Source organism: Pocillopora damicornis, chromosome 8 (genome assembly GCF_964200805.1).
Source record: "Pocillopora damicornis chromosome 8, jaPocDami1.2, whole genome shotgun sequence".
Lineage (NCBI taxonomy): Eukaryota > Metazoa > Cnidaria > Anthozoa > Scleractinia > Pocilloporidae > Pocillopora > Pocillopora damicornis.
The window spans coordinates 7,647,398-7,672,703 of NC_142677.1; the positions used below are offsets into that span (position 1 = coordinate 7,647,398).

The 25,306-nt window shown below is 38.7% G+C and overlaps 1 protein-coding gene, 2 long non-coding RNA genes and 1 pseudogene across 5 annotated transcripts; 2 read left to right on the forward strand and 2 right to left on the reverse strand.

The window, feature by feature from the left end:
• Positions 1-4,030: 4,030 nt before the first annotated feature.
• On the reverse strand, positions 4,031-24,582 carry LOC149041227 (DBH-like monooxygenase protein 1). 2 transcript variants are annotated; one of them, XM_089180122.1, is made up of 14 exons: positions 24,268-24,582; positions 11,593-11,739; positions 11,163-11,333; positions 10,958-11,041; positions 10,233-10,418; positions 7,740-7,842; positions 7,440-7,603; positions 7,106-7,181; positions 6,864-6,949; positions 6,619-6,657; positions 6,186-6,245; positions 5,842-5,969; positions 4,839-4,968; positions 4,031-4,475 (listed from the first exon to the last, which is right to left on the reverse strand). In XM_089180122.1, the coding sequence occupies exons 1-14, from the start codon at positions 24,430-24,432 to the stop codon at positions 4,263-4,265; spliced, it is 1,752 nt and encodes a 583-aa protein (XP_089036248.1). In that variant the 5' UTR covers positions 24,433-24,582; the 3' UTR covers positions 4,031-4,262. The 2 variants fall into 2 exon arrangements, with proteins under 2 accessions (XP_089036248.1, XP_089036247.1); XM_089180121.1 differs by lacking the exon at positions 24,268-24,582 and adding an exon at positions 12,346-12,734.
• LOC113674537 (uncharacterized) lies at positions 4,282-9,987 on the forward strand. Its single transcript, XR_016179087.1, has 3 exons — positions 4,282-8,902; positions 9,243-9,522; positions 9,760-9,987. It is a non-coding gene; the product is annotated as an uncharacterized LOC113674537 (long non-coding RNA).
• LOC149041228 (DBH-like monooxygenase protein 1 homolog) lies at positions 13,932-23,643 on the reverse strand (annotated as a pseudogene). The gene is made up of 14 exons (XR_016179086.1): positions 21,121-23,643; positions 18,554-18,700; positions 18,243-18,413; positions 18,046-18,129; positions 17,424-17,606; positions 17,174-17,276; positions 16,886-17,049; positions 16,646-16,721; positions 16,366-16,451; positions 15,939-15,977; positions 15,709-15,768; positions 15,138-15,264; positions 14,862-14,994; positions 13,932-14,627 (listed from the first exon to the last, which is right to left on the reverse strand). The product of XR_016179086.1 is annotated as a DBH-like monooxygenase protein 1 homolog (transcript).
• Positions 23,130-25,048, forward strand: LOC149041229 (uncharacterized). The gene is made up of 2 exons (XR_016179089.1): positions 23,130-23,254; positions 24,225-25,048. It is a non-coding gene; the product is annotated as an uncharacterized LOC149041229 (long non-coding RNA).
• The last annotated feature ends 258 nt before the right edge of the window (positions 25,049-25,306 follow it).

A 25,306-nucleotide genomic window follows, 5' to 3' on the forward strand; every position in this document is an offset into this window, starting at 1 on the left:
GCCATGAGGAATCACCTTAAGACCAACCCACCGAATGAGGACAGATCAAAGAGCTAACGCTCGAAACATGAAGTTAAAAAACTCGTTACCGAGTCCTAACTTATTTCATAAACCTGAATTATCTCCACACCGACGCAGCACCACAGTTTCTCTAGAAATTTAATCTCTTCAAACAATGAACAATTTTGCTCAGTTCTTTTGGACTACAGTATATCTAGGTCACTGCATTAGCTATTGTGATTCATAAACTGCTTTTTGCACCACATGATGGAATAATGACGCTCATAAATGTGTATACATTATACCTTTGCTCTTAATACTGTTTTTTAAAACTCATTAAATTAGGATTCTGTCTATCACTTTGTTCTAATTTATTCCAAAGATGGGGCTCAAAGTATCACAGAGAGTGTTTTTCCATAGTATACTGTGCGAAAACGTGGAAAAATTGAAATCAGCGTTCCTAAGATTATATCTTTTCAGTATTAAATATTTCTGTAATGTAAGTGGGCATAAGTCCGTTTTTTACTTTATACATGAAAATGGCGATGTTTTGTAACCGTTATTGAGGCACACCTAGTGGACCTGCTCTTGTTAGTAGCTCGCTGTAGGTCTCCGATTTGGATTCAAAGACTGCCCTGAGTGCCCGCTCTTGAATTCTTTCCATCTCTTCCCATCGGATGATTTGCAAAAGTGCCATACAATATCACAATATGTAAAGTGGGGCGAAATATAAGACAGACACAGCTGTAACTCTTCAGACCCTGGGATTAACTTAAGTAGTCCCAGTAACACCCCAACCTTTACAGCTCGTTTTCTTGCAAATATTACTGATATGTTAACTAAATGTCAGTTTGTTGTCGATGGTTACGCCAAGAATTTTGAGATAATCAATTGATTTAATTTCGAGTCCATCGAATTTCATCGTCAATTCATATACAGGGGTTTTCTTGGAAGGATGTGGATCTATAGTAAGGATCTGGTATTTCTGTGGATTGGCTTGCGGTAGGTTTTCCGGTGTTGTAGAGACTTGTTAAGGAGGGTACTAGACCTTTGGCAGTTAACATCCCACCGTGTGGCTTTGTTTGATTTAATCATTTTCAGTTCGTTTTCCACTTCACCAGAGCCAATTTCGTTAAATCCATATTGAAGGCCTTGATAAGCTTGCTGAATGCTCTCGACACTCAGGTGTTTTTCAAAGTCTTTCTCAACTAAATTCGTTACCTTTGCACTATCAGTGGCATTTGAAAAGTAGTCTCCATGCTCGTCTGCCACTACTTTCTGGTTTGTTGCAATTCGTTCGTTAATCCTAATGGCAATTTTTGTCTCCTCTTTGCTGTTGTCACTTAAGAAAGGTTTAAACTTTTTGTAGAAATCCCTTGGTCTCCTCCTCAGTCCATCTGATTTTTGGGCCCAGTGAGCTTTGATAGCACGTCTCCTCTATTTAGTGGCCAAATTTCGCCATTTCCTTTTTAACTCCCAGTTTTCTCGAGTTCGGTTTTGGGCAAACAATTGTGCATATTTCCTTTTGTTCCTAATTGCCATTTGCCATTCTTCCGTCATATGTGTCACATCTTTCTGTCTAACTCTCATCTTCTTTTTCGGCATATATTTGTCAAGTTCACTTTCAAAAATGGTTTTCCATGCGTCATATTGGTCAACGATGGCATTGCGAGTTTCTCCAACAGTCCAAGGAGCATTTGCCAAGTCTTCATTAAGCTGAACCGTTTCCACGTTTTTCAGGCTTCTAATGGGATGGTCTTCCGTCTATACTGTAATGCAGATTGCTTTAAAATGCCATAAATGAGGTGGTGATCACATATCTCTGAGTTAAAAGAGCCTTCCGTCCTGAAAACGTTGGATTTGTTGTTTAAAATAACGTCTAGCAGTGTCTCTGATGTCGGCCTAATCCTCGTCGGCCCGGTGATTAAATATTGCATTCCATTCACTTCTTCTAGGTCGCAAGTATTTTCCCTTCTCTGCTTTCTGCTTTTAGCCTGTCCAGCTTCAGATCACTTGTAATAATAAATATTTGTTTCTTGAGGGAAGCCCACTCACAGACGTCGTTCAGTTCCTCCTCTACACGTTCTAAATAATGTAGGTCTGGTTGGTGATCCGACTGTTTTGAGGATCACTATATGCTAAGGAAAATGACTTCGTTGTTGCCAAGTCTAGCTTCTACTGCAATAATCTGGAGTGTTTTGTATTTCTTCGTTACTTTCAGCTCCTTCGAGGGTTGACTAGAGTTAAAATAGGCCATTTCTCTCTGTCTTTTCGATACATGTAACCCGTTAAACGGTGAACTAGCTCTTCGGGTAGGACTTGTCGATCTTTATCTCTGAGAGAAAAATAATTTGCGACTTCATCTCATCATTTAGGAGTTTCAGGTCATCAAATTTATTTTGGAGACTGTTGATGTATAGATGGAACATTAGTATCCGATTGAAATGTTCCTGCCTTTCTTGTAAGAGCACATCAAATTCCTGTTGGCCGCAGTTGTTAATTGCCATATTCTCCTGGGAGTGAAATTGTGTGTTCTTCGTCTCTCTTGCATTAGGTTGTAGAAGCTGATTTGTGTACTTTCCTTCGGTTGTTGTTATTTCTTCATTTTTAAGGAAAAATTAGTCTTTCAATCTCGGTAGAGAACATAGCAGACAAGTCCATTCAAAATAGATTGCTGGTCGTTCAAGAAAATATTTAAAAGTCAATGTCGACATGTTGAGGCACTTTGATGAATCCATAGACCACATTCAGAACATAACATCGCATTCTGATTGTTTCGAACGCTCTTCTCACCTTCGTTACAGAGAAACTTTATCAGGCCTGAATTAAGTTGAATATCTGCACAATGTTATAGTCATTGGATGTTAAACCAGCTCCGCTCATCGGTTGAGTGGCGCACTCGAAAAAGAAGAATTCGTTTTCCACGGCAAAGTGGTCTTTGATTCTGTGTTCTTTCAGGTTGAGATCCAAATTTCGTCCGATAACTGGTTATATTTGTCGTCTCTCGGTGCTTCCAGGTTTCCAGTACGTTTCTTGGTAAGTAGATTTTGGTCAACATAAAAAACGCCATACAGAGCCAACAAAGTCACAGAGTAGCGGGAGCTTTTCGAAGCGTGACAAATCGCTGCCATTGTTACGCATTAGATTCAATTAAATTAGATTCAATCAAGAGTATTTAAAGAAACTTAGTTTATACCTTAGACAAAACAGAGCACTCGCTAAAAATCACTTGTCTCAATCTTCATGCGTAAGGCGTGAAGAATTTCAATCGCAGGAACTAATTTCTTCAACTTTCATATATTGTTTTTAATAATATTGTTCTTTCTTTTGTGCTCTTTTGGTCGGACATGATTGGATAATGATAGTTCTTATTATTATTATTAATTTTATTTAACGAGGGTAACATCGATTAATGATAACTCAATAGTTTACATAATCCCCCCTTTGATAATCTAAAACTAGAACAAACCAAATCTGAAGGAAAAGAAAAAGAAGCTTGGTAAATTCAAGTTAATATTTGTATTCAATAACACGCTGTTCAGTAACAGAGCTTTTCCAGTCTAATTTTTCTGTGAAGGGGACTTAAAAGGCGCCTCTGTGACTTCGTATCTCCAAGAGATGGTTCTGGTCCGTTCCATCGACGAGTGGCACTGGAATGGAATCTTCTGAGGCCTTAATTTTTCTTGCTCATAAGCATGATGAGATGATTTCTTTGTGAGGTTCTCGTGTAGTGTTTTGACTAACCTTAGTGAAGTCAATGTGAAAGTAAAGATATTCTTAAACATGGTCGTTACCGATTTTGTGAAATTGCGCGAATGATGTCGTCGATGGAAAGCCAACCTAATTTGGTAAATAACATAACTGAATTGTCCTGTAAATTAACATCTAGCATCACTCTGGCGCAGCGTCTCTGTAGGCGTAACAATTTATTCAACTGTTATTTTGTACAGTTACCCCATATTGTGCAGCAGTATGCAAGAACTTGTTTTATAAGGGAATTATAGAGTAATCGAGCACACCAAGTACAAGGTGAGGGAAATCAGAGTTTATTTTTCCGTTTGCCTTAGCCGTTAACGCCTCTATAAAAAAAAAGCTCACTAATGCTGTTAGTGATGTATATCTATGTCAACTATGGCAATGTTAATCCTCTAAGAGATCATCTCTAGGTTAAGATATGGAGCAAAAATTGGTTTAACTGTAAACTCTAGCAATTTGTGATAGACAGTCTTTAACGGTGATCATGATAGCATATCTTTGATCGTTCACATGAACACGAAATAGCTAATGAGCAGAGATATTGCTGTGGAGTACGATGTCGTCACCGAGAAGGCGTCTCCAACTGGAGGGACCGTTTTTCCGACTGTAGGGGCCGTTTTTCCGACTGGAGGGGCCGGTGTTGTGCTTCTTTCGCGGCAGTTGGATTGTCTAGGAGGTAAGGGCTTCATGATCTTTGGAATCGGATAGTTGTTAGATCTCTGGGAAGGAAAACATTAACAATATTTCACAGGAGACTCAGCGCTGTACACTTACTTTTACTCCTCTAAGGAGGTGGCAGACTTACTGTTGCATACTGAATCAGATTGAAGATAAAGAAAACTACGATTACGATGAAAACTATGCCTATGACCAGGCATTTACCATCCCAGATTAAGAGGGTCCCCTCCACCCAATAGACAAGCACACACACCCATGATCATACACTCATTATTTGTTTTGTTTTATCATTTCGACATCTTTTCATGCACATTATGTCGGGATCTCATTATCACCCTTAAGAATGGCACTATATGGTAACGTAAACTTTAGCGAGTGTCGTGACCCCTCCTGAGTTTACTGACCGCGCGGCAATGTAAAAAAAATGTGTCTGCTTCATCGAGTCTCTTCCTCAAGTCTGACGCCAATTCCTTCGTCCATGAGATATTTGCCCCAATGAGAGGATTTGGCCGTTTTGTCACCGCCATGGATGGGCTAAACAAAAGAAGATTTAAATTAAAAATAGACTCAAATCTAACATTGCTTAAAACAAGACATGCTATATCTATACGATTTATTAAACAATTTTTGGTTTAATTCCGCAATCATGTTCGCTTCTTTTGGTGTAATGATGTGTATTTATCATCCACTTCGTGTTCTTCAACTCTTCTCGTACTTTTTTGTTCTCAAGGTTGTTATAAGGACATATATAAGGATGCAATGTAAATACAGTTACGTGCTTAAATTCATGGGTTGGTCATTTTTCTGTGTGAGTTGACTAGAACGCCAATGAGATTTATCCAGCTTCTTGATGACTTGGCAAAGAAAGGATGCCAGTCATGATCAATGCTGAATGTTCTATTACCTTCAAGAAACTTGCTGGACGGATCATTTCGTTTCACGTGAAGAGTGAAATACGCGGATATAAGCTATGATAGAGCCCTTTGTAAAAGAAATTCATTTCCTCCTTTCAGGGGGGGATACCTTAGCACGACAGTATAAGATTGAACCAAATACACAAATAGCATATCTATGGAATAATTACAATGCTCCGAATACCAATACTTCAGTGTTAAACTTCTTACTTTTTTTATTCATAGACGATGCCAGTACTTGTGAAATTAAACAGGGATGGGTGATTATTAAATAACATAGCTCCCAAAAACGACTTCTTGTTGAGAAATGCGAAAGATTTAAGCTGGCAAAGCATGCAACACTGGTTTTATTTGAGCTGTTGTCCCACTTTTAAGGCTCTTTTTGATTATTTTCACGACTAACATATTAGGGTGGTTTCTAAGCAGCAGACCAGGTCTAATTTAACATTATTTTAACAAGTTTACTTTAACAAGTATGTATTAATTCACTTACAAGTGTTCTTTAATGAAGTCGTACACTGGCTTACGTAGAGAGCTGGAGCAATATGCTGTGGCATTCACCATTCGAGGATAGTAAAACATGTAATTCAGACACATTTCTTGAGTGGTGGAGAAACCAGCCTGTAGGTGGAATAGGAGTACATCATCTGTCACTCTGTCATGAAGCATATATAGCAAAAATCAACGATGGCATGTTTTTGTTGCAATCACTTGAAATAGGGATTGAGAAAGGTGTCACTGCTACGAGAAAACCAACGCCAATCTGAATTCTGAATGCCGCCCATACTCTTGGAGAGACTAATCAGTGATTTTTGAGGGCTCAGATATCGCACTTGCCTGCACGAGTTTATCGCGATCCATTGTCTCGTATTTGCAGAAATGAATTAAGTCGTCCCCCTGAAGGATAAGAAAGACGTCAGTCAAGAAAACGGAATATAAAAATTTTATGTCACAAATGTGTGGCGATCATTTGCAGGCGAATTTTCAAATCCCGATCTGATAGAAAAGATCAAACACACATAAACTTAATCTAATTTTATTTAAAAAAGGAATTTAAAATTATCATATGCAATGTTGTTCTTCCATCAGAATATTCAATCACATTTGCGCATTTAGATACTAATTTAAAATGGTCGCGTGGAGAGCTTGAGTGCATTGAATAAATCAATGGGACACATCTTCTAACTCATATAAATTATTATTTGTTTATGAGCTAAAATAAAATATAATTCTAGAAAAAAGTGGCACTAAAATCAAAGTTTTCTCAAACCGGTTTGATGTGAGCCTCTTCTCTCAAAACTTGTATATCCTGCGAAACAACAGGTAAATGTTAATTATTGGAAATGAAGAAAAGTTTTTTTAATAAGATCATTTCGCAGCTTGGCAGCCAGCAATGTCCAATGCAAATTGATTTCTGAAAGGAGCCATGTATTACAATTCTCGTGCATTCGCTAAATGCTAATAGTGAATCGTGTGCCACATTAAGTCGCACCATTGGTATGAAGTATAAATTACCTGAAAGTTAAAATCATAATGGTCATCTCTTGCAATTTCTGGTAACTCAATTCCGTTGCGAACATGCTTTGTCCATGTTGCACGCCCTGAGGATGAACACAAAAACTCAGTTATATTTAAGTTTGGCTCCATAATGAAGTACGACTGTCAATAGAACGTGAAAACATAAGACAGACAGGCGTAAATATAAACAAACAATAACCACCACTTCTAAACAACAAAAGCAGAGCAAGGTCACTTACCCTGCAGGTGGGTGTGAAGAAAGACAGAAAACACTTTTATTCCTTTATCAGGGAGCTTAGTCGCCTGCAGGTCTTCCTAAGAAAAAAGGTGCTTTACATTAAGTGCAAGAGTAAATTTATGACACACGTTCCTAGGCACTGTGCAAACTTAAATGCACCGTGTATAAAAAAAGGTAAAATCATTATTTGTAAAGCACATGTGTTTTTCCCCTTTTCGAAGCCAGCTTCACCATATTGCCTCTTTTCCCCTTTTTTGGAAGTCTGGATTGCATGAAGATGAATTAGAAATTTTCATGAAAACGCAAAGTGATTGTGAACGTTTGAGACAATTTACCTGATAGCATTCCTTGGGACAGTAACCCACAGTCAACCAAGATTCCTGTTTTGGTGGGATTATCGCAAATTTACTTATTCTTTCTCCAACAGACATTATCCCAGCATCGTACTCACGGAGATGAGAAGTGTGGTAAAAACGAACCCCTGAGCTGTCTTTTCGTCCTATTTGACAAAAAATATAAAATATCGAGGGAATGAGATATTTTATAGATGAGAGCAAAATACGACGTATCTCATTGTTTCTATTTCTTAATTAAAAATTAAAACAAATAAAAAAAGCAAAGTGTGAGGTGCTAACCTTCAATTTCATCGGGATTGTCATAGTGTAGCTCAAGCAAAAGTGTTCTTGGCGAGTCCGACGTACCAATTGGATACCCAGCCTTCGGTGGATAATAAAATGCCTGTTTGATAAAAAAAAAAAAAAATTTTCGGGAAGAGTAACCAAAAACCTTCTAAATTCAAAAAGTTAACAGTCCGTGCCATAACCATTTCTGGATACTTGATGACGTCACCAACATGGATGTCGTAGTGGGACATCGAGGAAACTCACTCATTACTTTATTCGAGCCCTAACGACTTAGTTCCCTACCCATATCCCATGAAACCTTGCAAAATTACAGAAGACAAGCAATTACACACAACAAGCAAAGAACTGATGGTGGTCGCGATGACGAGAAGGAAAAATTCAGCCTAAAAGTCGGGTGGAGGTCCATGTTGCGAAGGGCTCGATCGAGGAATAACCTCTATTTAGTTGAGGTTTTCAGGTATGCTACATTTTTTTGATTCCTAAAAAAAATCTTTTAAAAAACTAGAATAAATTTGCTTCCAATTTGTCAAGATTCCAATCGAGTGCACGAGGTTTTTGCTCGAGTGCACGAATGTTGAAAGTCTGTTAGTCTGCAAACTACCAGACGGATTCCTTTGTTCAGATCCATCGGAGTATCGTGTAAACCATAAATTTTAACCATACGTTGTGGCCGGCCAATTTAAAGTAAAAGGACAATTATTTATCGGACCTTTATAAGCCTACATTGTGAATTTCAGATCAAGCCAACAGCATGGATGAACACATTCAGTATCTCGAGACACTTTGTCGTCTTTGTGGCACAAATCTGCCACGAACCTGGTTCAGTGCCATAAACAAAGAATCTTTTAAATCGGAGCTCTGGATGAAATTTCTAATCAATGTGGATCTTGACATCAGAGAGATTCATTCAGCCAAGGCGAATGCACACTAAAAAATAATTTCAGGAAACCACGGATCTAACACATAAATGTGATTAAGTAAGTTCTCCTTCGGGCAAACATAAAACAAAGAGGTATTCGTTCACTGAGCTCTCACATCTTCAGGTATCGTATCCGGGAAATGTGCGATAAGAGCGGCATGAAGATGAAATAAAGAAATCACATTCGTGGAAAGCCTTGCCGAAGTGTCTCTATTACAACATTCCGGAAACAAAGGTTGGAGTTTAACTACACGAACTGATGAGAGTGAAATTTTCGTCTAAAACCACAAGGGACTTGTCTGTAATTGTGAAACTCGTTTAGAAACACCGCTCGTGCTTCCACATTTTGCAGTGATTACCTAAACAAACTTTCTATACAGGGTGTTCAAATCAAAGGGTAATTGTAAAGGACATATTATTGCTGACTAAAAGCTGTAGGACCGAATTTGTAGTGTTCTGAGACCTAGATTCTCCCGCGAATCGATCAATAGCGCGCAAAATACCTTGTATGATTCTCTTGCATTGAATTCGATCATTTTATCCTACTCATGTATTTATTGGCGTTTATTTTCCAGGTATCATAATTTCAAGATCAAAGCTCCACGTGGAACGCCGCTTGTTATTCAAAGTGAAGACGACAACACGTATGACTCGCATGCACTGGCTTGTCTTCTTCCACGAGAAATGGAACGCATTCCAGAGGCTCTACGAGAAGTCCAGATTTTCAGCAAATCGCAGAGAAAGACATACACTTTAGAAGATGTCAAAGGGCAGCAGATCGGCACGGTTCAGCACTTTCTAAACATACAGCTGCATGCTTTGCTTCGATGTGGCAAAATATCCAGGAATTGAAGGGTAAGTTACTGTTTTCTTGCTTTACTGTTACGTTTTCGTAAAGGCTTGATGGACTGAAATTGATAATGTCTGTTTAGAAATCGGAGAGAAGCAAGATATTGTCTTTCCTCGACCTATACTGGAGAGAAATGAAATTATCCCGATTCCGCGATCTCACACCTTACTCGTCCCAATTGTTATCAGTGCGCGTTATTTGGTTCAACCTTATTTGATTGGTTTTCTTGTAACCCAAAATAGGGAAATCAACGGAGAACGGACAGTAACATCGAGGCCAAGCTCTACCCAGAAGTTCTCCAGATACAAACAGGCTGGCGGAGGAGCTTTTATTTCTGTGACGCTCTTGGTGGAAGGACCACAGCGTTACAAAGAATTTGTGCTAGAAGGAATCCGCTTTACTCTTCCAGAATGCGAGAATGTCGAGGACATGCATGTTGAATGTTTGAAATAAACGAATATTTTTAATGGTATCTTACGTCCAGTCCTTATTAGCGAATTTTGTTTCAGCTTACTACTGCATTACAACATGGCCGCCACAAAAAAATAAAAATCAGCTTCTTCTTATTTCCAGCACCTCTCGGCCAAATTTGCTTTGTTTTGGTCTTGATCTTACCCAATCACAAAGCTCGAAACCGATATCCAGAAATGGTTATGGCCCGAACTGGTTAATTTCCTAAAGTGAGCGATTCCAATTTATAACTTTTATATCTTACCGTACCACCAACAGCCCAAGCAGCAACGACACTGTAGCCGTAACAATGTCTTAGAGGCATATTGGGTGTTTCATGACAATCAAAGCCAGAACCATGTAAGGTAGCATTACTAAAATTCCCATAACACTCGTAGACGAGTAAATGATGCACGATGCCTTCGTTTCCAGGTGTTACATATGGCTCAAACTATAAAAGAGGAACAAACTGAAAATTTGAGAAAGCGACACCAACATCAATAGTGGAACGCTTTAATTCTAATTATTGATTGCTTGATACAAGAAAATCTCTAGAATGCCACTAAGAACCAAACGTTTGTGAAACCTTAGGCCAACCAGCACACCTTTCGTAAACCTACCTTAGGTTCTTCCCTGTTCCTAGACATTTCGTAACCCGCCGTTAACTAACCATTCCACTTAAAGGTGTAGCTTTTTCTGACACGACTAATCAAAAGTGGAGAATTTTGAAATGCGTAAATGAAATGTCGAAAGTTATTGCAATGTCACTAAATCTCACCGACTAAGAAATTGCCTTTCCTTGGAGAACTCAGTTGGAGCGTCTAAACTAATTATTATCAACGCATTTCTAAACATTCAAGTTCATATTTTTGAATCATTTTCGTAAGAATTTACACGGTGGCCTTCTGCATTGATCAGTCACTTAACCATAAGAAGAAATAAACGGATGAAAACAGGTTTTATTGCAGTGATTTGCACTTCTGTACTCACCTTTGTAATATGATGCTTTGATTTGAACTCGGGTAGTTGGATAAGAGAACACCAATACGTTGTGCGCTTTTTAGGAATTGTTACCTGAAAAAAAGGTATTTTTATTTTGAGTAGGCTTCAGATTCCATGACTGGACACTCTTCGCTTTCGACAACATTCTCCACAATTTAGAACACTTAAAGAATAATTTTTATTTGTGACTAACATTTCTATTTATGATGTAAAACTGCTGCCACCCGGTTTCGTTCACTTGTTTCTTGTCCATGTTGTTAAGAAGTAGAATGCTCTTCGACCCTCGGAATGTATGTTTCTTCATATCGTCCTCAGACGTGGGGTCCTTTGCATGATATGCAAACACAACCTTAGTGGTGCCTTCCTATGAAAAAAAGAGTAAACAGTGAAATACCAATTTACTTTATTTCCTTAAAAAAAAAAAAAACAAGAGAACATAATTAATTAGCGCTGAACATTTGAATGATGTAGCGATAAACATTATATCAACATGGTATACAATTTATTCAGACACAGTGACACTGCCTTTAAAAGGCAGTACAAATACTTTTTTAGCCATGATTAAATATTTTGGCCGAGTTGACTGATACGGGAAAAAACGAATAGGCTATGTTAAGGATTACCTCAATCTTCCTGTCACGAGGATCACAGGTGTGAAATTTCCTACTAAATCTCAACACAGTTTTCCCTTCGCTTTCCTCAAACCCAGTTAAGTTGTAATTATTTTCTTTGTCCAACGGTGGAAAGCTTTGGGCATCAGCAAACCGGTCCTTCAAAAACAAGTCAATAAAACGAGATCAAAAACTAACCGTGGTTAACTATGTTTTTTTTTAAGCTAAGCTTCATTCACAGCTCAACTGCAGACTATTCTGTAATGAAAAATGCACAGCTTGGAGGTGCCAACTCTTTAAAAAGGCAATTGGTTTCCTCCTTTTTGATTTCCCTCACCAACAACGACTTATAATACGAAACTGTTTTGCATAACTTAAATAACAAAAAAATCTTAGATGCATTAGTTTACCTTTATCTACAGACACGTTATCGTGACAACAGGCCAATGTTGTGCTGATACTGCTAATAATGCAAACAATGTTCACAGAAGAGCAAATCTTTGCTTGAACAGCATTTAAATTCCAATGTTTCCGTGCAACTACGAATACGTCCTAAATTTAGGCACTGGTTTGAAAGTGTTGGAAGTTTTGATCCAAATAGAAATGGCTAAAAATGCAGTTTTTAATGTCACTTTGGCTGTTCGTTTATTCATCTAAATCTGGATGTCGTGATGGCGTCAACTCCTTCTCTTCTTTGTCAACCTTTTTGTTTTTCTGCCTAGAACTTCATCGTGACTAATGTCCTTTCGGCAAAAATTCTCTTACCGTTAGGTAACCCTTGGAGTCCTTCACCCATCCGATAACCATGTCGCTTCCGGCCATATTTCCATTACCTGAAGAGATTCCGAAACCAACCCACCCTGTTGTTGCTGCCTGAACGGCAAAGGATACGGTTTTATTTTCCCAGTTCACCGTCCAGAACAATTTCATTTTCTCGTAAGTATCTAAAACTGCTTCGTGAGCAAACTCAGCAGACAAATCAGCGCCATTGGCAGGGACCAAAGCTGAAATTGCTATCAACACTAAGGAGAACATGTTGCCGGCATAAGCTTGCTGTTGCTCTTTTGACAACTAAACCTAGAGGACGTCAGTGACCATTACGTAGATCGTTTCGTAACTAAGAGACAGATGCACGTGGGGAGCACAAACTCATTGTGATTGGGCACATACCTTACCCCACGACCTCCAGAACTGCCCTCCTTAATTAGGAAACTAAGGTCGAACGAATGCTGACGGCCATCCCTCCACAACGACCACCTCTTCACGTCGAATATTTTTGTTTTACCCTGGTGGACAGTTCACTTGGGCCTTTTTCCCTCTCTTGACACTCCTCACAAGGCGAAGGCCGCTAAGCTGCAGCGTAGATGCTACATAACTTCTCCACGACGTTTGACAAAGTAAAATACGTGACAAATCAATCGGGCACACAATATTTGACAGTGCTATACAGAGGCGTAATAAATGTCTGTATAACTAAAAACAGCTGTTCTGCAAACTTGTATCTAATCATTTTGTATCCCTCGTTTCGTTTTGTTATCAATCTGAACATGAGCTTTTGGTTTCCTAAGAACTGCTATGCTTTGACTCAGTTACCTGTTTTTATTTTGTACGTACCTTGGCGTTGTTGTTGATGTTGCTTTGTTTAGTTGTTTTGTTTCGTTCTTTTTTTTTTTTTTTTAAGAAGTATGAACGCTCTGCCCTTCGGAAAAATCAGAAGTCACACTGCTCGCACCTTAAATAACCGCAACCTCACAACAAAGTTTTTGTTACTTTGTTCCAAAGTTAGACTTCGTAGAGAAGTTCGAACTGATTTGGATAAAAAGTCCACTGCTAATATACCGGGCGCTAATAGGTTACAGAAACAAGGAGATAAAGTTATTCCCTAAAGAAAACGCTAAGGCCGATTACATCAGCACACTTATTCCTTCGATCTTCAACAGAATAACACGCTCATTTCGGATTAGAAATGGCAACGTGCTTAGGATGGAATCCGGCAATCGCAAAGGAGACTCCGCAAGAGGAACAGTAATGAAGGTGGATGTGAAGATAAACTTCTCTGGTTACCTGGTAGTAAGTTCCCTTGATTAAGCCAGAATTTCAAACGGAGGATCAGATAGATTGAATCCCCAACACCATCTTAATTAATCGTTCCTAACGACTTAAATATCCCGCGTTTATAGCTGGAATAAAAAGCAGCTAATACCCCAGTTTGCTGACGCTAACTTTTACAGAGAAGCATGAAATAGCGATAATTTGTTGGTTGTCAGGGGGGAGCATAATCTGTGGTTGGTTTAGTGCAACCTTCTTGTATGGAAGAGATTTCCGAGGGTGAAACTACGACGGGAAGGGTGTAATCTTGTTTAAAGCTCGTTAGAACACTGCTTCCAATTTATTGTCTGTTAATTGGTGCAGTACATCGTATGTAGGCTTTAGGATTAACAATCTATGCGTCATCCAGTATGCTTCGTTATGCAGAAGTCGTCGGTTCTTGAACGCATCTGTGTGTCACACTAACACCTCTTGTCCTTTCTAACTACTTTTGTTAACCTAATGCCGGATCAGAAGTGAAATTATCCAAACAGTGCTATTATTTATCATCATTAATTTTCACACACTGTTTCACCATTTATCTCTAATGTTACAAGTTGATCTAAAAACGAGGAGACCGTCAAAATTGATTCATCTAATCATATTTAAAAAAAACAGATAGTCTTCCCGATGGATCTCCGTCCTTCAGATTTATCGCAACACAATAAAAGGGAATCATGAACACATGTGCAAACTCATCAGAACTATCAAACTGTTTATTAATTTGCTATATGTTTATCTTAAAATACGGTTTCTTTTATCATGCGTAAAAAAAGAAAAAAGCTCCACCTCAAATCTTACAGCAACATCAAATACACCATCAGCAAAGAAAGAAACAAAGAACGCGAGGCAGTCACCACGGCAGAGGCAGCAGCAGCTGGTTGATCACACTTTGACTCTTTTGGTGGTAAAGAACGGGTTATCTTTGGCACTGACAACCTGTTGCCGGGTATTTTTCCCTGTCAAATACGAAATTAAATCGATTAGTATATAGATAAACGACTCGAAAAATCCGGAAATTATGCGACACTTTTCTGTTGAAAAAACGTACTTTGTAATTATCAAAACGGAAAAAAAAACATCAGTGTCGGTTTCAGGCTGTCTTTCTTAACTCCACTTCTTTACCTTTTTGATGATATACCAAAATTTAAGGAAATGATTTATGACATACCCGAGTAGGAGGGTTTACTTACCCAAAGACAAGGTGCAAGAAATGTTTCAGCTTCGTTGTATCTCCTCTGCAAGTCTGTCGCCATTTCTTTCGTCCAAGTAACATTCGCACCAACAAGAGGATTAGACCACTCAGACGTCACGTTGAGGGATGCGCTGCCATCAGAAATAAGCAAATAGTGATCGAATAAATGATCAGTCGCTAAAAGAAATATTCATCCAAAATTTCCAGGCGCCATCCTTAAAACTTCAATTCCGAGAAAAGTCCGCTGCCGGTTAGGAATATCAACAGTACTTACATGTTACTTCTGATGAAGTCTTGTACTGGGTCTCTTTGAAGACTGACGCAGTTAACGTGACATTCGACACTTTTGGATAGTAAAATAAGAAGTTTAGGCACATCTCTTGAGAGGTTGCTATTCCACCCTAAATATATGAAGCATAAAACGAAATAATTAAAATAATGAAAAAAAATAACAACAGATCTTTCGCAACGTGGAAACTCCAAGGTTATAGCGCAATGATTGATATTCAATATATGATACCCAACTGAGGAGCTTCAATCCCGTAACTTTCCTTGAAGACCAAAAGAGGTACAAGCTTACTAAAGGTACTACATTTATAGGATTCCCTGAAGTACAACAACTTCAAAAAAAATCATAAATTATCCTCAGGCAGGCAGATGAAGATATGGGGCTTTCCAAGGTTGTGATTAAAGTAAGCGCCAAGTAAGTTTCTGATAAACTACTTCCGAAAAACTGTTGACGTGCTTCTGAGCGAGTTTACTACTAGAAAGCTACACCATGCGTGTTTTATAAATTTACCATCATAATGTGTATGATAATGTATTTTCCCCTGCTGTCAACTTACCATTACGAGCTTATCGCGGTCCATAGTTTGATATTTGCAATAATGAATCAAATCGTCTCCCTAAAGGACAAAAAAAAGGTCAATATATTTGGCAATGTTTGATTTTCATGTCTTAAAGTCGATAAAGCATTTAAAGTTGAGCAAATGTATTTAACATTTGTTAATCCTTTTCTTTGCATCAGAAGATTTTCAACTATTCTTAAAAGTAAAATGTTTTAAGTGGCTCTCACCGGTTTTACGTGAACCTCCTTCCTTAAAATTTGTATATCCTGCGAAAGGAAAGTTAACTTGTCTTTATGATAATTAGATCAGGTAACCGATCGATTCAATTTTAACTGATTGAAGGGATAAAAACGAATGAAGGAATATTTCTTTAAAAGTGACTACATGTGATACCATCATAGGGGTGAACATTCCAGATAATTGTACAACCAACAGAGCACGCTTCTGTTCTTGCATTCAACGAAATTTTAAACTTTCTCCCCTATTGTCAAAATTTCCGTTTCTTTTTCTGAGAATGTTTTCAAGAATAACTATGTAGGCCCACTTATGCCCGTCGCTAGTAGTTTATAAGTTCATCACAGAATCGATTATACGTATATGAATAACAAAGCAAACTTAAAGTGGAGATAAAGAAGCGTTAACTAATTCATTTACCTGAAAATTAAAATCATAATTGTCATCACGGACAATTTCAGGTAATTCAACTCCGTTGCGGACATGTTTCGTCCATGTTGCACGCCCTGATGGAAAAGTATAGCAGTATGACTTTATGAATCTGCACTCAATAAAAAAAATCAATGGACTGATTAGACATTATCAACTGCACAGCATGTTGTCTGAGACAACAATGAGTTCTTTCTAGCTTGTATGTATTTTGTATTTGGAAATAGGAAGAATATGAAATAGTTTAAGTAGACATCAATAATGGACTAACCCTGTAGATGAGTGTGAAGGAAAGAAGCAAAGACCTTTATCCCTTTCTCTGGAAGTGTTGTCGATTCCAACGTTTTCTAAAAAAGGGTGGAAATAGATGAAATGGGAAAAAATCGCAAGGGTGGGAACACATTTATGCATTACATTTCCAGGTGTTTGAGTAAAATTTTTTTCGATGAGAAATGCCGGTACACAAACAGTTCCCAAATCTCAAAGAGCAAAATATCTGCGACAAAGTTACCTGATAACACTCTTTGGGGCAATATCCTTTAGTTAACCAAGATTCTTGTTGTGGCGGGATTACCATATATGAGGTAAATGCTTCTCCGACTGTTATTGTACCAGCATCGTAGTCACGGAGGTGGGGAGTGTAGTAAAAACGAACTCCCGAATTGTCTTTTCGTCCTTTAAAACAAAGTAACGATTCAAATGTGAGAACACAGCCCAAGAGACTTTTTTGAAGCTCAATAACAGCAAAAGAGCTGTTTTAAAGCAGCTTAATATCAACAGCAGGGACAGATTCACTGACCTTCAATATTCTCTGGATTGTCATAGTGTAGTTCTAGAAAATAATTATTTGGTGAATCTTCCGTTCCAATCGGGTAACCAGTGTGCGTTGGATAGTAAAATGCCTAGGCGTTAACAAAATGAATAGTAAATGAGATCACTAATTATGCCGTGGTGGGTTTTTAAGATAAATACAAATAGTTTTGATTTGCATTTCAATTTTAATAAAATTATTAACTTCATCTAGAGTATCATCAACCAAAACTCTTTACCTCGCCTCCAACTCCCCACGCCGCTACAATATTTTGAGAGCCGTAACACTCTCTTAATGGCATATTTGGATCCTCACAATCATACCCAGAGCCATAATGGCTGTCATTATAGTTCCCTGGACATGTGTAGACCACAAGATGATGCACGATACCTTCGTTTCCTTTTTTCACAACTGGCTCAAACTGAAAAATGAAAATGATGAAAGTTATGGTGGTCAGACTTATCTCAGGGGAAGTTTAAAACGTCCTCTGAGAGAAATTTCAGTACAAGCGAGAGGGGCTACATCGGGTAACGGAAAATGCGCGTAACAAACAAAATGTTTAATTTATAGTTGACCATTACCAATATGTATGAAAAACGACGAAACGATTTTGTGAAAATGAAGCTAAAGGTCAACTCTAGATGAGAAAGACGTGTAGGGCGACAAAGCTCACAAGTGCCAAATGGAGGGTTTTATCGTTGAATTGTCTTAAGTTTGGTCCAAATGAATAACAAGCTGACCCATGGAAGACTTGATCAGCATACAATTAAACTGAATAGTGACAATAGCAAGTTAAAGACGATGGAAAAGACACTGAAAACAATTGACTAGTTATAAAGTACATCAGTGTAATGACAAACCTTTGTTATGTGGTGTTTGCCTCTGATTTCCGGGATCTTGACGAGAGAACACCAGTATGTTGTGTGCTTTTTGGGAATTGTAACCTGTAATATGATGTTATCAAGGATTTAATTTTTAACTTTGATTTGGGACAGAAATAAGTTTTCGTAAAGAAAAGATTAGCATCTTGTAATAATGATCAAAAGCATGTACCCACATTATAACTGAAAACGTCGAATTGCTTCCATCCTTTCTCATCCACAGTTTTCTTGTCCAATTTATTAAGGAGAAGGATACTCCTTGAACCCCTAAAGGTATGTTTCTTGATGTTATTCTCAGACTTTGGGTCTTCTGTGTGATAAGCAAAAACGACTTTTGTGGTACCTTGCTGAAAGAAACGTGAAGAACAAAAGCGCATTTAGAGGCAGTTTCCATCCTTTCATACTCAATTGGAGAAAAATAATTTTATAATGTCAAACATATACAAAATACGAGGAAGATAAAATATTTAGCGGTTGGTTTTTATACTTCAATCTTCCTATCTTTAGGATCACAGGTGTCAAATTTTCTTTTAAACTTCAACACGGTTTTGCTGTCTGTTTCCTCCCAGCCAGTCAAATCGTAGTTTTTTTGCCAGTCCAAGGGCGGTAGACTCTCTGCATCAGCAAAACGATCCTGAAAAGAAGACAAAAGCGAAACTTTCATTTTATGTGTGATAGTAAAGGAACAAATGATTGCTTTCAAATCAGGGTATAAATAGTGAGGTTCATGAAGGGAACGTTACTGTAAATAGAGTTGTTATTTAGTTGGATACACATTACTTTAGAGTTACACATCGATGTAAATTTCCCAGACCCCTCGGTTTATCATCCGCACGCTTTCCCCAAGGTTGCCCGGGCAAATCATTCACTTACAGCAGATCCGTCATAGGCTCGTACATCTATGGACAGTCAATGGACTGCTCTCTAAGGATGTGATAGGTGGCGCCAAAATGCTACATCTCGAACTTTACTTGCCGCGAACCCATTCAGTGAGAGCCTCAAACAGTTCAGTCATTTCGTGCCCAGCTAGGTCGATTCGGACAGTTTCCTTCATACCCATGTACTAATAAGGCACGTGTCCATGTAAAGTATGTCTAAAGTAAGTTCGGTTTTTTATTTTAAATAGCAATATGACGTGAGCTAGCTACGAGCACTGCAGTTTACGAAACATTGCTATATATTTACTCGTTGGCACATGGCCGGGATGAATGAGTTTTTGAAACAGTTGATGTGAAATCGTGGCAGATTGAAAGTTCTTTTGCTTCTCAAGTTATATGAACCTTGATGACGTGGGGGAAGTTAGTGGGCGAGACTGTGATCGCTCGAATTGGCGATGCCACTGAATAGCTTTTAGCAGTGATCATCGCGTCTTCGGCGTAGAGTAAAGAGTCCATAGCTTTCTGGGGATTGTTTAGACGATTGATGAGGCGCGATTATTGACATGGTTCTTTTCTGGACGCGCTCGAGGTGTTTACTAAGGTATTCAGGAAGGCTATGGTGGAAAATAGGGGTACAGTATTCTAATACTGATCTTATAACTGCACAATAGAATTGTATAATGTCCTGATGGCTAACACCAGCCCTCTAAAGGAGCACTAAGAAATGCAAGCGCTTATTTGCTTTTCTTATCGACTCATATACATGCCCGTTCCATTTCAGATCTTTAGATATCGTAACTCCTAATATCTTAGCATGTTGCTCCTTAGAAAGTTCCTTCCCACCGACTACTACAAGATCGAATGATTGCTTGTTCTTCTAAAATAGATAGTCGATTCCTTGCATTTATCCGCGCTGAGTTGCATATTCTGCTCATGAGATCAGTCCTAGACGGCGTCGACGGCGCTCTGGATGTTACTTCGGCCTCCCTTAGGCGCGATTTCGGCTATGGTGGTGTCGTCCACATACTTCCACATACATACGTTACCAACTCTCAAGTCATTTATCATTAAGATGAAAAGCCAGGGGCCCAGTTTTGTGCCTTGCGGCACACCAGCGGCACACCAGCGGCACACCTGCGACAAACAACTTATTTTCTTGGTATACGTCATTCCGTTTTCCGCATTCCTTCTTGTGCCATTCAGACAAATATAACATCATAATTAACATGATGAACCGTCTAAAATCTCTCTTGAAAGCGTTTACCGCAGTGAAACAAACCTGTTACGAGCTGAACGAAACTAATTATAGCAAATTCTCTTATTCATCCATCGACCTTAATCATAGAAACGGGATTTTTCCAGTTTTATGAGGTAATTAACGAATCTTTTCAAATGAGGGGTCTATTTTTGTAATAAAGATATGAATAATGTCTCTTATTTGTGAACAAGATAAGATCATCTCTTGTTTCTGAACAAAGGCTGATGTGATGAAAATGTGATCATCACGCACGCCTAATTAATGAATGAATACTCGAGAAAGATCACCATGCAGCTTTGTTACGAACTCGCATCATTATTCAATCTTTATAACAAATTTCCCCCACAAATTTGGTGGAGACACATTTTACTGCCGGTAGATAAATGGATTCAAAAGACAGTACATTAGAGGGAATTGTGATCCCTGTCATACACTGACTAGTGTCAAGGATGCTTGTTGCCCTCTTTCCCTCCAAAAAATGAGGATTAATTGCAACGTCACAAGAAAATATGGCGAAACCAACTGAGCAGAAGAAGAAATTTTCGTGCTCTAGCCTCATCCAGCATGCTTTATACAAAACACAGAACGGAGGACCGTCGAGGCTTCGTTATTCATTACATCGTTATTCATTATTCATTATTTTGTAAACAATGATTCGATGATATAGTGACAGGCGGCTAATTCCGACGATCTTGTGCAACAAAATGAACGTGAATTGATGCTTTTTTCTAATCATAACAACGACTTACAGTTGAGGACGCAAGCGGCCTCAACTGTAAGTCCTTTTTAGAAATGTTAAGATATTATCCTAGCATCCCTAACATTCCGAGCTGCGCGAGAGTGTCAAAATCCGCGCGGAGTATCTGTGGAATGTTAACCGAGAATGCACGATGAGCAATAGTCTTACAATTGACCTACCGTCAAGTAGCCTTTGGAGTCCTTTACCCATCCAATAACCATGTCGCTACCCACCATCTTGCCATTCCCAGACGAGATTCCAAAACCTACCCATCCTGTAGTTGCCGCCTCAACAGCAAAAGACACGGTTTCCTTATCCCAGTCGACCGTCCAGTACAGCTTCATTAACTCTTTCGGATCCAAAGCTGCATAGTGGGCGTACTCAGAAGAGAGAACAGCGGCTCTGGCTGAGACTAGAACTGATAAAACCACGAGCACTGAAAGATACATTTCTTTCAGGCATCCGAGCTTAATCATGACCAAACGGTTTGCAACTATAAAACCAGCAACTCTATAATTAGCTAAATAACCTTAATCAATGCAATCTATGAATAACAATACAAAAGGTCTAATAAATACTACATTGTTCTCGGATTTCAAGTACCGTAGTTGAATCACATGAGCACTTGATCATGTGATGCAACTACGGATACTTGAAATTCGCGTTCAACACAGTATTTGTAGCTATTTTAAGCATCTACAGATGCTAATAGAGATATCCATTATTTCATACTGGCCAAAGAAATAATTCGCTCGAAGGAGGGCTACTTTACATAATTTTAATTCCTAGCAAAAAAATATAATTCCACTATCCTCTCAGCAGGCTCAGAACAGGAGTGAAACGGAAACAAAATTCACACTGTATCGTGCAGTTTGAGTGACCTCTGTAAGTGAACTTAGAAATATTAGATTTAAATAATTCTTTAGATGATCTAGGGCTACAAATGATTCGTTAATAGAATTTTACTCGGTCAAGTATGTGATCTTCACCGGTTAAAGAGTCAGGCAATGTGGCTTAGCAGAGATTGGTATAAAATATAAATCAAAATCCAACAAACGGAGTGAAAATCACGTTAAAAAATGAAATCGCTGAGCACAGGTGTAAAGGTAATGTCTATAAACAAGGTTAATGAATAAGAAGAAAAAAAACAACAATCCTTCAAATATCATAACAATCCTTCACTGCATACGCGAACGTTTTGTCGACATCAATACAAAACTGCTGACTCAAAATATATATAATTTGACACTGATTTCGCGCAGTTGACATGACTGTGCTGACTTATTATCTTCCTCTTCTTCAGTCCGTCAGTCAATGATGGTGTCATTTTTTTAAACTGTGTGCCAGCTGCATGCCACTTGTAATCTGTCAATCTATTGCGTAACATCTGTTTCTTCGTAACCATTTAGGCAAAGAGGGGCTGATCGGACCGTCACTCTATTTGCCATTCGTTTGCAGTGTTATCAGGGAAGGTTGCAAAATGTTTAGCGACTGGATTTTCCCAAAGAGTTCATTGTGTTTGAAGTCAAAACATCGACATAACAGCGGCTGTAAAAGTGACCGCGCGTTACGGGTCATAAAGTTTAAAGACCGATTTCCCTAAAACATGCTTAAAATAAAAAACGAAAACTTATTTCGTCAATTTTTGCTCACATTCTACACATAACATATGGGACATTAAAATTCGGTGTTGCCTTTATTTATTATTGAGTTAATTCATTCTGTGTAATCCTACGGTATCGAGAACACGCCTTCATGAGATCACGGCTTTCATTGTACAGATACTAATTATTTACATATCGATTGATGCATTTTGTCAGTTATTTGTGTAGATTCTCTCACATTCAGAGGAATGAGAGAGAAACCTTGTTTGAACCACGGCTGAATAAATACTTTTTTGTCTTTCATGTACCAAACCTAAGTTCGAAATCATGGCAGTATTTTTTATGAGCTTATTGATTGCATGACGGAAGTTCTTATGGTTTTCTTATCAAGGTATTCATTCTTTTATTTACATATCTATTTATGCATTTAGTCAGTTATTCATTTACATTGTCTCGCATTTAGAGGAATAGGAGAGAAACCTTGTTTGAACCACAGCTAAATAAACGCTTTTTTGTCTTTCATGTACCAAACTTAAGTTCATGGCGGTATTATCAATGAGCATATTGACTATGTGACGGAAGTTCTTATGGTTTCCTTATCGATATTGCAACGCAGCATAAATAGGATCGTCAAAATGGGCATGTGAATCACGAGACGCGAAAGGAAACTTTCTGTTCTGTAGCAAGAGCAAGTACCGTGCTAATGACAGTAAGTATAAAAAAGGGCCTCCATTTGGCGCAATATCTGATCATGAGGGTCTCAATAGGGTTAACCGTTCGCCGTGAAACGGCGAACAAATTTATCCCTTAATTAACAACTTTTAACCGTTTGTTTTTAAAAATGTCAACAGTTAAAAGTTTTTATTTTAATTTCAACGGAAAGAAACTAACCGTTAGTCATAAAAAAAGCCAAAATTTTAACCGTTAGCCGTTTTGACCCTCATATCGGTCCGCGGACGTTACTAGTGCCGAGAAGCGAACATTCTCCGTTAATTAGCAAAGCTTAAAGGAAACTGTAGGCTTTGAGGAAAAATAATGTCCTGGGACAAATGCAAGGGCTACTCGCTAACAATGTAAACAATCAGACATAGTTTGATGCTACTCTGGTTTCGCAGATTTAATGAATGTAACGGAAGAAGTTACAATTCATAGACCCAACGTTTCGACACTCCTGTATAGTGCCTTCATCAGGGGTGACCTAAACGCTGCAACAAGAGGTCCTTTTTATATGATCACTAATAAGCGGCCTTTTTTCTGACGAGGTGCAAAATAGGCGTCAGGAAGCAAACCGCCATCGTAACGATTTAAAGGAGCGTGGGCGGAGTTAATATGTCAAACTTCTTCGGTTACATTCATTAAACCTGCAAACCAGAGTAGCATCAAGCTATGTCTTATTGTCCACTTGGTTGCCGTGTGAACTTTTATATAATGTAAACAATGTTCACAGAAGAGCAAACCTTTGCTTGAACAGCATTTAAATTCTAATGTTTCCGTGCAACTACGAATACGTCCTAAATTTAGGCACTGGTTTGAAAGTGTTGGAAGTTTTGATCCAAATAGAAATGGCTAAAAATGCAGTTTTTAACGTCGCTTTGGCTGTTTGTTTAGTCATCTAAATCTGGATGTCGTGATGGCGTTAACTCCTTCTTTTCTTTGTTAACCTTTTTTTTTCTGCATAGAAATCCACCGTGACTAATGTCCTTTCGGCAAAAATTCACTTACCGTTAGGTAACCCTTGGAGTCCTTCACCCATCCGATAACCATGTCGCTTCCGGCCATATTTCCATTACCCGAAGAGATGCCGAAACCAACCCACCCTGTTGTTGCTGCCTGAACGGCAAAGGATACGGTTTTATTTTCCCAATTCACCGTCCAGAATAGTTTCATTTTCTCGGTATTTTTAGGTATCTAAAACTGCTTCGTGAGCAAACTCAGCAGACAATTCAGCGCCGTTGGCCGGGACCAAAGCTGAAATTGCCATCAACACCAAGGAGAACATGTTGCCGCCTTAAGCTCGCTGTTGCTCTTTTGACAACTAAACCTGGAGGACGTCACTGACCATTACGTAGATCGTTTCGTAACTAAGAGACAGATGCACATGGGGATCACAAACTCATTGTGATTGGGCACACACCTTACCCCACGACGAGGTCGAACCAACGCTGACGGCCATCCCTCCACAACGACCGCCTCTTCACACCGAACATTTCTGTCTTACCCTGGTGGACAGTTCACTTAGGCCTTTTTCCCTCTCTTGACACTCCTCACAAGGCGAAGGCCGCTAAGCCGCAGCGTAGATGCTACATAACTTCTCCACGACGTTTGACAAAGTAAAATACGTGACAAATCAACCGGGCACACAATATTTGACAGTGTTATACAGAGGCGTAATTAATGTCTGTATAACTAAAAACAGCTGTTCTGCAAACTTGTATCTAATCATTCTGTATCACTCGTTTCGTTTTGTTATCAATCTGAACATGAGCTTTTGGTTTCCTAAGAACTGCTATGCTTTGACTCAGTTACCTCTTTTTATTTGTACGTATCTTGGCGTTGTTATTGATGTTGCTTTGTTTAGTTGTTCTGTTTTGTTCTTTTTTTTTTTTAAGAAGAATGCGCTGCCCTTCGGAAAAATCAGAAGTCACACTGCTGGTACTTTAAATAACCGCCACCTCACGACAAAATTTTTGTTCCTTTGTTCCAAAGTTAGACTTCGTAGAGACTACCGGGTTACATAATAGGTTACTACTACCGGGTTACA

What these genes read in the sequence shown, in the direction of transcription:
- LOC149041227 (XM_089180121.1), bottom strand. Translation starts at nt 12,615, where the DNA reads ATGTTCTCCTTAGTGTTGATAGCAATTTCAGCTTTGGTCCCTGCCAAT. An exon ending in GTCCCAAGGAATGCTATCAG is followed by an intron (nt 7,182 to 7,439) that starts GTAAATTGTCTC and finishes CTTTTTTCTTAG; the next exon opens with GAAGACCTGCAGGCGACTAA. An exon ending in TCTTCACACCCACCTGCAGG is followed by an intron (nt 6,950 to 7,105) that starts GTAAGTGACCTT and finishes GTTCATCCTCAG; the next exon opens with GGCGTGCAACATGGACAAAG.